At 51.3% G+C, this 13,807-nt stretch overlaps 1 protein-coding gene across 10 annotated transcripts in view; it reads right to left on the bottom strand.

Moving 5' to 3' along the window:
- The window catches only part of SON (SON DNA and RNA binding protein), a 37,685-nt gene that overhangs the window by 16,809 nt on the left and 7,069 nt on the right, over window positions 1-13,807 (bottom strand). For 4 of the 10 annotated variants that reach the window (XR_007905097.1, XM_051791160.1, XM_051791168.1 and 1 more), the window contains exons 3-6: window positions 4,385-13,648; window positions 3,239-3,399; window positions 1,664-1,804; window positions 198-389 (exon numbers count right to left, since the gene is read on the bottom strand). Coding sequence is in view for 9 of the 10 variants with exons in the window: in XM_051791160.1 (XP_051647120.1) it covers window positions 198-389; window positions 1,664-1,804; window positions 3,239-3,399; window positions 4,385-13,648 (9,758 nt within the window). In the remaining variant the exon portion in view is untranslated. The remainder of the gene's footprint in view (window positions 1-197; window positions 390-1,663; window positions 1,805-3,238; window positions 3,400-4,384; window positions 13,649-13,807) is intronic. The other 6 variants (XM_051791162.1, XM_051791165.1, XM_051791161.1 and 3 more) reach the window with 6 other exon arrangements.

Raw genomic sequence — 13,807 nt, 5'->3', positions numbered from 1 at the left:
CAAGGGTGGGACAGGCTGCTCCCAGCTCTGCCCCCGGGAGCATCCCAGATGCAGAGCTCACATCCCCAGCTCACTCAGCTCTTAGGTCCCACCTTTTTAAGTGCCTTTTTCGTTTTCCCAGACTGCAATTTGGTCCCCGAGTGCCCAGGTAATGGTTTTGGCTTTCTGATGTGATAGGCTCTCCTTGCCTTGCTTACCTCAATGGCTGGTTTGGGGAACACATCGTCCTTGCCGTCGTCTTTGCCGCCCTTGTCAACGGGAACCCACTCTCCATAGACACTGTCTGCCTCCTTCTTCCTGTGCTGGGACCCAGAGGACACAGGGAACTCCTTGGACAGGCTGACCTGGTTTTTTGGTTGGGGGGGTGGTGCTGGTTTTATGCTGGGAGTCTGAAAGGCAGAAAATGGCAGAGAGTTCAGACCTGCAAACACGCAGGATTCCCAAAGTGATTCCCTGCAAACACTCGGGGTTCAGCTGCCACAGAACACTCACCCTTCTTATTATGGAACAATGAGCTACAATAATTATAATAAACCAACCCACACGTGAGCAACAAATTGCACTGTAAGAGAAGATGAGAAACGACTAAAACCAACTTCAGTGGTCCCAAACCTCCCAACCCTCCCTCTCCCAGCCGAGCCCAGCACAAAGAGAACAACCCTCATCTTCCACACAGGTATTTGGCAGGGAAAGCTCCAAGGGAAAAGTCCTGGGCAGCCAAAACACTGGCTGTGATCAAAAGCTTTGCAAGACCAGACAGAGCACTTCTCAGCATCTGGCTTTCCCATTTTGGGTTATTTTTCAGAGCAGCAGGAATTTCCAAGCACATTCCATCTACAGCCTTGTTTTCCTCAGACACTGCTGGCAATTCCTGAAGAACCTGCACAGATCTCTGCCAGGTTCCCTCCCAAGAGGCAAACACAGGTGGCAATGTGGGATAATACTGGATAAACTCCTAGGAATATGGATGGGAATAGCTGTCAGACTGGAATGGAGAAAGAACAACACTAAAAGGGTCAAAAATGTGGCCAACAGGCAGAGCAACTCATCACCACCACAGAACATTCCTCTCCAGAGCCCGGAAGAATTCCAAGGTTTCTTGAGTTTCACTGTACCCCTTTCTAACAGTACTATATAAAATCTCTTTCTACCTTACACATGTAAATATGTATTACTGCTTATTTTGTGCACACCACAAAGTACATGTATTTATACACAAGAATGTTATTTCTAATATAATAATAATCTAATGTTATTTCTATTTTCACTGAGCCTACTAAATACTTTTCTAGTGCTTTATACCCTGCAAAACCAGAACAGACTTTCATGGGTACAAAAAAAAAAAAAACAACAACCAAAACTAAAACTGGAAAAAAAACCCCACCACCTAAAAAACCCCAAACATCAACAAACCAAGAGAAGTTAAACAAAGCTAATTGATGCTTCAAAGCATTTCAGTCCCAGATGCACTTCAACAAACACTCCCCATTTCACCAAGATTATCAATTTAACTTTGGTGAATCTGGGAGTGTTTCTTTAAATTGACAGAGAAACACTCCCCATTTCACCAAGATCATCCCCCCCTGCCGTATTTCTGTAAAAGAACTTGCATTATTCAAAAAGAACCATGGTTTAAAGCACTGAAAAGTCAAGCAGTACTCACACTTAAATTGAAGAAGATAGGTTTGGGCTCGCTGAGCTTGAAAGGATGGTTGTAGAAAGGCCGCTCCTCCTCCTCCTCGTCCGACACGTGGGGTTTGTTCACGATCACGTCGTCTGTGCTCTGGGCAATCTTCTTGCATTTCTGAAAAGGGAATGTCAGCTCTGAGCAAACCTGCACTTGGCACCCAAACACACAGAGAACATTTCTAGCAAAAAACATGGTTTTCTTTTCTGAAGACAAGGAAACCTTCCAGCGAGGGCACCAATAGAGGGACTTGGGATGTGCCACACAAATTATCCAACACCAGGCACTCACTGGGTGCTGACTCGGGACCTCGTCAGGAGCCACAGCTTCCACATTCCTTCTGGAATATTGTGGGGTTGGCCAGGGATGCAGGACACCCCCATTTCATTGAATACAGAACACAGAGGTGCTGTGGGGATACCACAGTCAAACTGGGGAAACCTCCATGGGATGAAAAAAAAAAAAAGAGAGGAAAAAAAGGACAAAAGACAAAAAGAGTTTCCAGAAAGGCCATAATTTTGTGATTCTTTCCTGATTTCCCAGCACCTGGACTGTTTCTGTGGCCAGTTTTGACTCAACAGAAGAGAAACATCATCCAGCAGATTCCCAGAGTTGTAAGGTAAAGGAGGGGCAGGTTTGGGGCTTCCAGATCAGCACAAACTACTTTGGATCTTGGTCAGGGGACGTGAAAACCACTCCAGGTGTGAGCACAGGGCACCTGCACCACCCCAGCTTTGGACTGTCCCTCTGCTGCCCCCGGCCCAGGGACAGTCCAAAGTCCAGTTCTCAGCACCTGGACATTGCCTCATCTCAGATGTTATTTCCAGAACTGTCACACTGATGATGCAATTAAAAAAAAAAAACCACATAAAAGCACTTCTGTATTCCAAATTCTCTCCAGTTTCTGGGGGAAGTGTCCAAGGCCAGGTTGGACGGGGCTTGGAGCAACCTGGGCTGGTGGAAGGTGTCCCTGCCCACGGCAGGGGGTGGCACTGGATGGGCTTTAAGGTCCCTTCCAACCCAAATCATCCTACAATTTCAAAACAACACCAGAATCAAAAACTGGAAGTGAAAGCTTTGGGTTTCATGAACAGGAGTGCAGGGACAGACACCAATTTGTACCAAATGAGAACAGAATCAGAACTAAACAAACAAAAAAAAAAAGGCAAAATAATTGGATTTCATGCATTTCCATGGAATTAAAAATGTCAGTTTTAATGACTCAAAACAGACTTGTGTCCAGAATAAGGGCTCAAAAGAGTGGTGAGGCCTTGGCAGGGGCTGCCCAGGGAGGTTTGGAGTGCCCAGCCCTGGAGGTGTCCCAGGAAGGCCTGGCCGTGGCACTCAGTGCTCTGGGCTGGGGGACAAGGTGGGCATGGGGCACAGGGGGATCCATGGGCTGGGAGGGCTTTTCCAGCCTGGACAATTCTGTGATTCCAAACCCAAAGCAGCTCCCACGTGACCCGAGCACACAGTGCCACGGTGCCCACACTCCCCCAAAGCCCAGCTTGGCTACGCTCAGGTTCAGCCAGTGCTGCTGCTCTCCCTCACCTCCGTGAGCTCCTTCAGGGTGTCCCGGGAGGATTTCTGGTTGGCTTTGTCGTCCTTCTTCTGGGACAGCAGAGGCATCAGGCTGGGGGGCAGGGGCACCCCGGACTTCGCACACATGGCGGCCGCGTTGGCTTTGGCGATTTCCAGGAGCTGGGCCTTGTCTGAGGAGAGGCATTTTGGTAAAGGAGAGTGAGTATTTTATACAGGTTCTTCTTTCAATAATAAAGAAGCGTTTCTGGCAAACTGAACGAGATTTTCCCCACACCATGCTTTTATTATGTTCTGTGGAAATCACTGCTTGTGTAGAACACAATTACGTGCAAAACTGTTAATAAAACAGTAATTTGCTCTATTAGGGAGTCCTGTGGCCCTGGCAGGGAAACAGGGCATGGAAATAAATTAAGCCTCCTGCCAGTTTGCAAATAAATGAGTTACCACCTTCTGGTACTGGCAGGCTCCCAAGGCAACTCTGAGTCAGGACTAGGAGGATCAGAAACTCCAGTCTGCAACAGGAGGTTCCTCACACACTGTACAAGAGCTCGGCCCCAAATTCAAACCTTCTTTCTCCTTCTGTAACTCACTATCCAAGGAAACCCCATGGCCTCTCTTCCCCCAAGCACAGAGAAAAGATGCAGCTCATTAGGAATTTTTCTCTGCTGAGTCTGGGATTATTTTCAGAAACAAGTCTCCCTTTCCTAGAAGTTCTTACCATGGGAAAGAGGCAAGACAGAGTCCTGGGAACAGCCAACAACAGAGCTTGGGACTCTCCAGTTGGCACCTAACCGACCCTTCAGGCCCAACCTGTTCTCAGGAAAATGAGAAGTTCCCAAGTTTCTTATGTCCAATTACTTGGCCTTCACCAACTCTTACCCTGCACAGTGCTCCTCAAGGCTGCTGCACACCACCTTTGCACACAAGCTCCAGAGCCCAGGTACAACCTGCTGCAAGGACACTTCCATCCAAATGGAGAGCGGCGATTCCACTCCAACATGGAAGTTCCTACTGGAAGTCACTGCCTAAAACTAACACGCAGAACGACTTCCAAGGAATCCCTTCTGACCACTGCAGGGACATGTTAAAGCCAGGCTGTGCAGACCGACCCACCCTCGCCCGTCCCGGAGCTACCGAAAATGAGCCCTCACTCACCCAGGTCTGTGAGACGTTTCGGGGACCTGCTGGAGAACTCGGAGGACCTGGAGCGGCGGCGATCGGGTGACCTGCTGTACCGCCTTCGCCCTGAAGACCTCGACCGCCGCAGCCGGATCGGGGACCTGCTGGAGCTCCGTCTCCTCCCTCGGGATCTCGATCTCCTCTGCCGAAGAGGCGTCCGACTCCTGCTCCGTAATCGGAGCGATATCCTACGATCTCTGGAATCCGATCTCCTCCTCCTTCTCTCGGTAGATCTGGATCTATTTCTCTGAGACCTCTTGCGCCTGTCCCTGGATAAGGAGCGTCGCCTTCGGGATGCTGACCGCGACCTGCTCCTCCTCCTGTGCCTTGACCGGGACAAGGAGCTGGACCGGGAGCGGCGGTTGGATTTGGATCGCGAGGCTCTTCTCCGTGTCGCTGACCTGGAGCGATTCCGCCTGGAGCGAGAGTCTGTGTCGTATCTCTTGGATCTGCGCTGAGAGGACCTGGAGCGCCTGCTCCTGGACCTCCGAGAAGACTCTTTGTCCGCTGCCTTCTCCACGGATTTGGACTGACTCCTCTGGCGAGCGGTGGACCTGGAGCGCCGGCGCCGGGACCTCCGGGTGGACTCCTTGTCTGCTGTCTTCTCCACGGACGTGGACTGGCTCCTTTGGTGAGCAGTGGACCTGGAGCGTCTCCGTCGGTACCTCCGGGTGGTCTCTTTGTCCGCCGCTTTCTCAACGGACGTGGATCGGCTCTTCTGGAGGGCGGGAGACTGTGAGCGCCTGCTGACAGATCTCTGGGGAGACTCTTTGTCGGATGCTTTATCAACAGATTTGGATCTAGATTTCTCACGTTCAGAAGACTCAGAACGTCTACTTTCAGGGACAAAGGAAGAGTCCTGTTCCTCCGACTGCTCCAGAGGCATGGAATCCTGCTTATCTTCATCTGCCAAAGAGGGCTCCGCATCCTCACCCTCCTCTTCCCCGCTGGAAGACTCCGACTCATGCTCCTCTGATGACGTGGAGTCTCTTTGTTCAGCTGTCAAGGAGGGCTCTGCATCATCTCCTTCTTCTTCCCCAGTGGTAGACCTGGACTCAGCCCCATCGGGGGATGCAGAACGTCTGTGCTCAGCTGTCAAAGAGGGCTCCACATCCTCTGCTTCTTCACCAGCGTCAGACCTTGACTCCTGCTCGTCCGACGACGTGGAATCTCTTCGCTCAGCTGCCGAGGAGGGCTCCACGTCCTCTGCATCCTCTCCAGCAGTAGATCTCGACTCATGATCATCTGAAGATGTGGAGTGCCTACGTTCAGCTGTCAAAGAGAGCTCCTGATCCTCTGCTTCTTCACCTACAGATGACCTCGACTCGCGTCCGTCAGGAGACACAGAACGTCTGTGTTCAGCTGTCAAATCCTCTGTTTCTTCACCAGCTGTGGACTCACGGTCATCAGAAGATGTGGAGTGTCTACGTTCAGCTGTCACAGAGGCCTCCCCATCCTCCCCAGCAGTGGACCTCGACTCGTGCTCGTCAGAGGATATGGAGTCTCTTCGTTCAGCTGTCAAGGAGGGTTCTGCATCCTCTGCCTCTTCCCCAGTGGTTGACCTTGACTCGTGCTCATCAGAAGACACGGAGCATCTACGTTCTGTTGTCAAAGGCTGCTCCAGATCCTCTGCTTCTTCACCCGCGCTTGACTCCTGCTCTTCAGGGGAGGTGGAACGTCTCTCCACATCATCCATTTCTTCATCTATGGCAGATTTCCGGTCGTGGCCCTCGGGGGACACAGACCGCCTGTGTTCAGAAGTCAAAGAGGACTCCAGACCCTCTTCCTCCATGGGAGATTTCAGCTCATGACCCTCCTGATAGGAGGATGTGGAATATCTACGTTCAGATCTCAAAGAGGGCTCCAGATCCCCAGTTTCTTCTCCAGGGCCTGATCTCACACTGTAGCCGTCTGGAGACACAGAGCGCTCACCTTCAGGCAGTAAAGAAGGCATTGCGTGGTCCACTTTCTCAACAGGGATGGATTTCAAATCCCTGTCATCAGGGGACATGGAGGCTCTGTCGTTCAGTGCCAAAGGTTCAAGGTCATCTGCTTTTCCAACACTGGTGAATCTCAACTCTTGCTCATCGGGAGATGCTCCATGTTCATTGTCAGGTGCTGGAGAAAGCTCCTGCCCAGCTGCTTTCTGAAGAGGGGGGAATCTCACCTCCTGGCTCTCGAAAAACAAATGGTCACGTTCAGATGCCAAAGCAGAATCCGCACCCTCTGCTCTCTCAGTGTGAGTTACTCGTGGTTCGTACTCCTCGGAGGACAGAGTGTGTTCGTTTTCAGATGTCACAGAAGGTTCCTTGGCCTCTATTCTTTCAGCTGGGCTGGACTGCAGCTCCTGACCTTCAGGGGACATGGGACACTCACCCTCAGACAAAGACAACTCCTGCACCTCTGTTTTTCCAACAGCTGCAGGCTGCAACTCCCGGCTGTCGGTGGATATTGAACTTTCACTTTCAGATTCCTCCCCTTCTTCTTTCTCAGCGGGACTGGATCTCAAATCTCGCCTTTCAGGGGACACATCGTACTCGTTTTCAGACAGCAGAGAACACTCCTGCACCTCTGGTGTCTCATTGTAAGCGTGGAGCAGCTCCAGTCCCCCGGGAGATGCAGTGTAGCAGCTGTCTGGGATGGGGGAGGGCTCCTGCACTGCCATGTTCCCAGCGAGGCCAGGCTGTAAACCCTGGCCCCGAGGGAAGATGGAATATTCACTGCCAGGTGGCAGAGAAGGCTCCTGCACCTCTTTTTCAGCTGGGCTGGCCATCACCTCCTGGCCCTGAGGAGACACTCCAGGCAGCACAGAGCACTCCTGCCCCTCTGGTTTTGCAGCCAGGGAAGATGGCAACGTGTGATGTTCAGCAGCCACAGCATAGTCACTGTCGGGTACCACGGCAGCCTCCTGCACCTCTGCCCTTTTGGGAGAGCTGGACCTCAACTCCTGGTGCAGCCAGGACACGGTGCATTCGCTGTCAGAGCCCAGGGCAGGCTCTTCCATCTGGGCCTTCTCAGCAGAGGGTGCCTGCAGCTCCTGGCTCTCGGCAGACACCAAACTTCTCTCTTCAGCCATCTGGTAAAGCTTCCGCAGCTCCGTCTTCTCCGCAGGGGTTGATGTCAGCTCTGGGCCATCGAGCCCTATCGTGTGTTCATTGTCGGACACTCCAGAAGGCTCCTCTACCTCAGCTCTTCCAAAAGGGGTGGATGTCACCTCGTGACCATCAGAGGCAACTGAACATCTGCTTTCCTGCACCTGTATTTCATCGTGGGCAGACCCCAGCCTGTAGCTGTCAGGGGAAGCGAGGACTTTCAGTTCAGATGAATTCAGCACCTCCACTTTTTCAGCAGGGACAGGTCTCAGTTCATGGTTATCGGGCAACAGGACAACCCCCTCTTCTGATGGCAGAGCAGTCCCTGGGGGCTGCAGTTTTTCAGGTGTGCTCACTGATTCACCATCAGCAGACACAGAGAACCCACCTTCCAGCGAGAGAGGAGACTTATGGATCTCCACTTTATCAACTGCAGCAGATGCCAGTTTATAGCCTTCGGGGAACACAGAGCACCTGAGCTCAGACGCCACTGACAGTTCTGCACCTTCTGTGCTCTCAAAAGAATTGTACTTTGCTTTGTGGCCATCGTGGCACACGGAAATCCCACTCTTGGAGAGCACCAAAGATCCTGCACCATCTATTTTTCCAGCAGGCAGGTATCTCGACTCGTGCATTTCTGAAGATCTGGAGCAATCAACCTCAAGGACTTGGGGAAGCGTTGGGCCGTCCAAACCTTTGTCAACAGATGATCTGGACTCATGAACTTTAAAAGAGGACACTGAAACAAGGTCATCAGAGATCTCAACAGAACCACACACAGACGTGAGGGAAACATCTGCAGCCTTGACTTTTTCAACAGATAAATATCTTTGTTCATTTCCATCCGGGGACTTGAAGGACTCGCCTACAGACAACGAAGGTTGGTCTACTGGTGTAGCAAAGCAGGATCCTGATCCACGTCCATCAGGAGACATGAAGTATCCACTGTCAGAAGCCAGAGAAGGCTCCTGGCCATCAGGGATTGCAGGGTGGGTCCCTTCAGGTGCCAGGGAAGGCCTCTGAGCTTCCACTGCTCCGGGGCTGGCAGCCAGCTGGGAGGATCCATGTTCAGGTCCTTGCAGAAACTGGGGGAGCTCTGTTTGCTCACCAGGGATATGTCGCGAGTCAGGACCATCAGACGAGTTGGAGAGTGTGCCTTCAGGTGGCACAGAAGAGCCCTGAGCTTCCACACTTCCAGAGGATGAGGAGATAGTCTTGTAGTCACTTAGAAGTGACGGAGGAAGCTCTGGACCTTCTACTTCTCTGAGAGGGGCAGTTCTGGATACATCTCCGTGGGATGTGGAGAGATGGAATTCTGCTGCTGAAGAAGTTTCTGCATCTCTCCTTTTTTCAACAGATGAGGATCTTGACTTGGGTGTGGAATATGGAAGTTCAGGTAGCGGTGAAGACTCCAGAGCCTCTGCTTTTTCAGTTGATCCATTTTCAGATGTCATAGAAAGCTCTGAATCCTGTGTTTTTTCCACAGACATGGATCTCAATTCCTGGTTGTCTGGGGTTTTGGAGGTATCCATTTCAGACATGGCAGAAGACTGCAGATCTGTTTTTTCAACAGATGAGGAACTTTCTTCAAGGTTATCAGACGTTTTGGAAAATCCACTTCCATACGACGGTGGCAGCTCTGGGCCGTTTATTCCTTGCTCGGACAAAGACATTGACATGGGACCATTGGAAGATTTGCCTTCACTTCCAACAGAAGACTCAGGAACATTTTCAAGACTTTTGGTTGACTCCTGCAGTTCAGATGACTCTGCGTGTTTGCTGGACTTTGCTGACAACTTATTCTCTCTTTTTTCTACAGATTTGGACCTTGACTTGACGCTGTCAGAAGACTTGGAACGTTTCCGTTTGGATTTTTTTGAAGACTCTTTGCGCTTTTTTTCAACAGACCTGGACCTGGACTTGTAACGTTCGGAAGATTTTGAGCGGCGACGCTTGGATTTACGTGAGGACTCCTTCTTTTTTTCCACCGATTTGGATCTCGACTTGTACCGGTCCGAGGACTTGGAGCGCTGACGTTTAGACTTCCGCGACGATTGCTTCCGATCTCTCTTTTCTACTGATCTGGATCTAGATTTGTAGCGGTCCGAGGACTTGGAGCGTTGTCGTTTCGACCTCCGCACAGACGCCTTCCGACCTCTTTTCTCTATGGACCGTGACCTGGATTTTGACCGATCAGAGGAACCAGACCGATGCCTGAACCTCCAGGAATATTCTTTGCCGCCTCCCTTTTCTGAAGACCTGGATCTAGATTTTGAACGGTCAGAGGACCTGGAATGTCTGCGGCGGGATCTCCAGGACGACAACCTCTTCTCCACTGACCGGGATTTAGACCTGTAGCGGTCAGAAGACCTGGAGCGTCTGCGCCCAGACCTGCGAGAGGACAGTCTCTTTTCCACTGACCTGGACTTGGATCTGTAGCGGTCGGAGGACCTGGAACGTCTGCGCCCGGACCTTCTGGAAGACAGTCGCTTCTCCACGGACCTGGACTTGGACCTGTAGCGGTCAGAGGACCTGGAACGTCTGCGCCCGGATCTCCGAGAGGACAGTCGCTTCTCCACTGACCTGGACTTGGATCTGTAGCGGTCAGAAGACCTGGAACGTCTGCGCCCGGACCTCCGGGAGGACAATCGCTTCTCCACGGACCTGGACTTGGATCTGTAGCGGTCAGACGACCTGGAACGTCTGCGTCTGGACCTCCGGGAGGACAGTCGCTTCTCCGCGGACCTGGATTTAGACCTATAGTGGTCAGAGGACCTGGAACGCCTCCGCCTGGACCTCCCAGAGGACAATCTCTTTTCTGCTGATCTGGATTTAGACCTGTAACGGTCAGACGACCTGGAACGTCTGCGCCTGGACCTCCGCGACGATACTCTTCTCTCCCTCTTCTCCACAGACCGGGATCTGGATTTGGAATGCTTTTTTCTGGACACCGAGTAGTTTCTGCTCCTGGAACGGGCTCTTTTAGAGGTCAAGCGCCTGGAAGTAGAGCGCGACCTTGACTTCTTCTTCCGCTTCCTAGACCTGGACTGAGACTTGGAGCGGCTCCTTTTCTGCTTCTTTGAATCATGTTTTTTCTCACTGCTTCTATGGCTGCTTTTCTCAACCACGTTCTCCAGTCTCATGAGAGTCTCCTTCATTCGTGCTGCCACATCGGGTTGCACATCAGATGTTTCTGAATCTCTTTTCTCCGAGTCTTCTTCCGGAGTTGCTTCTTTGACATCCTCAGTCTCTGGAATGACTTCTGCCTGGGCTGCCTCTGCTTCAGTCTCAGGTACTGGAGCTGCTTCCAAATCTTTTGTCTCTGCCTCCAACCCCACGGCTGCTGCATCTTTCAGCTCTACATCAGCCTGAGGAGCTGCTTCTGAATCTTGTGTTCCTGCCACAGGAGTCACTGTGGAGTCTTTTTCCTCTGCAGCAGGTGAAGAACTAAGAACTGTTTCTGCAATGGGCTCAGATGGTTGAGTCTGCTCTGCATCTTCCTTCTCAATCAGCATATCCTCCACCTGTTGACCCTGCACTCCTTCTGCATATTGTACCTCTGCTGTCACTGTGTGTTCCTGTGTTGTTTCCAGACCCTTCACATCCCCTGGTTTTGGAACTGCTTCAGAAGACTTCAGTCCAGCAGCACCCAAGATTTCTGGAGCCTCTTCTGAACTCTTCCATTCTGCAGCAGGTTTTACTTCTAGAACTTCCTGCAGCTCTTCTGGCTTTTCCGTGTGCAAAGATTCTGGAACAGCTGCTGAAGCATCATCCACAGCTACCTCAAGCTCTCCACCTGTTCCAGAATCTTTCACCTCTACTGTTGCAGACTCTTTCATGCTCTCCAACCAACCCACTTCTCCAGCTTCTGGTGCTGGCCCCAAATATTTTGCTTTCTCCATTTCTGAGGGCTCATTTCTTTGCATGCTGGTCCTTGTTCCAAGCAGATATTCTACAGCAGGTCCCTGAGTTTGCACATCTGTCAATTCTGTCACATTGTTTTCTTCCACTCTGGGCAAAGACTCCAGTACTGCTGTTGAAAGACCTACTATTTGTTCCTGAACAGGTTTTGAACTGGTTTCTAAAGCTTGCACAGGTTCTAGGGCTGCTTCTCTGCTCCTTGCCTCGGCTTTGCTTGGATCTTCTGGAGCAAGTTCAGAATCCCTTCTCTCCCCATGCACCTCGACTTGTGAGGTTCTGGTGTGTGCCATGACCTGAGTCTGTGAAGTGATGGAACTCTGTGTTTGGTTTGCACTGAGAGGTTCTCTCTCTGCTGTGGTTTGCCAGGGCATCACTCCTGACAATGCCTCTCTAACTGGTTCCACGCTCTCACACGCAACCACAGGTTCAGGAGTCCTTCCTAAGGCAAGTCCTGGACTAGCAACAGCCCCACAATGCACGGTTTGTTCTGAAGCTTTCACACCTTCCCCTTGCAAGGCCAGTGAAGCTGCCGTGAAAGCCACTGGTCTCAGGACTCCTCCCAGACCTTGCACATCTTCCTTCTGCAAAGACGGGGCAGGTGCCAAACCTCTCACGTTGGATTCACCCTCAGGTCTCGGCAATGAAGTACCTTCTGAGCCTCTTGCTTGTGGACTTCTAAGCCCCTCTGCCACGTGGAGCTGTGGAGCTGTTTGCTGGACCAAGGCCTGTCCAAGGGCTGTGGGTTCTGCAGCTGCTCTTCCCCCTTCTGGCTCGGCAGCCACGCTGGCCCCTGTGGGTGCTGCTGGCAGCACGGGCCCCACGGCTCTGTCCACGCCCCTCGCTTCTGGGAAGACTCCACGCTGCAGGAATGCTCCTGCTGCCCCCAGCACTGCTGCAGGAGCTGTGGGACCTTCCACACTTTTGCTTTGCAGACTCTCAGGAGCTGTAACACCCACAGGTTCCAGGGTTGTTTCCGAAGCTTTCACACTTTCCATCGCTGGTTCAATATCCTTCATTTTTGTGGTGGCTCCTGCTCCTAGGGGTGTTTTGGCACTTTGTATATCCACTGGGGCCAAAGGGCTGGCTGCAGATAATTTAAAAGGATGTTGCAAAGGTACATTTGCTCTCAAGACACTTGAACTCCCCATGGGGAGGGTCATGCTCAAATTCCCAGCTATAACGGAGGGCTGCTGGGCTGGCTCCAAAGTTCTGCTCACACCCCCCAGTTCCAAAGATCTCTGCACACTTTGCACATTTCCCATATGCACACATTTTTCCGTTGCTTCTGGAATTTTCTGTACTTGTCCAGCCACAGCCACGTGAGCTACTGTCACAGCACTGGGATCTGCCCAATTTGCAGATGTAGGAATTGCTGTCCCACCACTTGCCAAGGACACAGACTCCGAAGCTGTTCCTAAGTCCTGTGCTCCCCTCTGAGACACTGACTGCAGAGATGCTTCCGAGTAAGGCAACACCTCCATGGCCTCGGGCTCGAGAGCTGCATCCAAAGCTTTTACCTCCCCAGTGCCTGGAGACTTCAGAGTAACTTCTGAACCTCTCAGTGCTTCTACTGAATCTTTCTGAAACTCAGATTTACTGGCAGTTCCAGATGGGATGCTGGACCAAGCATCGTTTCCAGTATCAACAACACTGGCATTAATAGCTACAGGATAAATATTTCCGTGGGACTGCTGAATTTGTTCTTCACTAGTGCAAATCGTGCTGTGAGCTATACTGGTATTTTCTGGGATATTAGACTGGTTGCTTTCTAAATTAAATGGAGGATTTGCTGCACACAAAGTCCCCTCCCCACTTCCAAGGTTTTCTGCAGATTGCTGGGAATCAGTTACTGAATGAGAAACAAGTCCTAAAGCTTGATTATCAAGCCCCTCACTTGCTGTTGGGCACAGCTGTGGCTGCAGGTGCCCAGCCAGGCTGGGCTCTCCCACCCCTCCCTGCTGGACATTCACTTGGGAGCTGGATTTCTCCAGGAGCAGGTGAGGAGCCGGCGGCACGTCCGCGGCTTCTCCGGGACGTGCACCCAGCTTGGCTTCCTTTGGCTGCTTTTTATGCTTTTTCTCTTTCTTCCTTTTCTTCTTCTTTTTCTTCTTCTTCTTGCTTTTGTGCTTCTTGTTCTTCTTTGCTTTTTTCCTAGGAATTTCATCTTCTCCAGTGGAGCTTCTTTTTGTAGACTGAGTACTATTTTTCACAGTATTTTTGTCTACATCTAGAAAAAATGATATTTTCCTTGTAAGCATTTTTAAGACTGCATTTTAAAAATTCCTTTAGACTATCAATGGGCAGAAGGACAAAACAATTACACTTGCAAACCCTGCCTGACCCGCTGAGCCACCACACACCAACAGCACATGCTCTTTTTCTAGGT

Source organism: Manacus candei, unplaced genomic scaffold, assembly GCF_025592945.1.
Source record: "Manacus candei isolate 608988 ecotype Guabito, Panama unplaced genomic scaffold, ASM2559294v1 h1tg000031l, whole genome shotgun sequence".
In the NCBI taxonomy this organism is placed as follows: Eukaryota; Metazoa; Chordata; class Aves; order Passeriformes; family Pipridae; genus Manacus; species Manacus candei.
The sequence above is the reverse complement of the archived record's forward strand: the minus strand, read 5'-3'. Positions and strand labels throughout refer to the sequence as shown.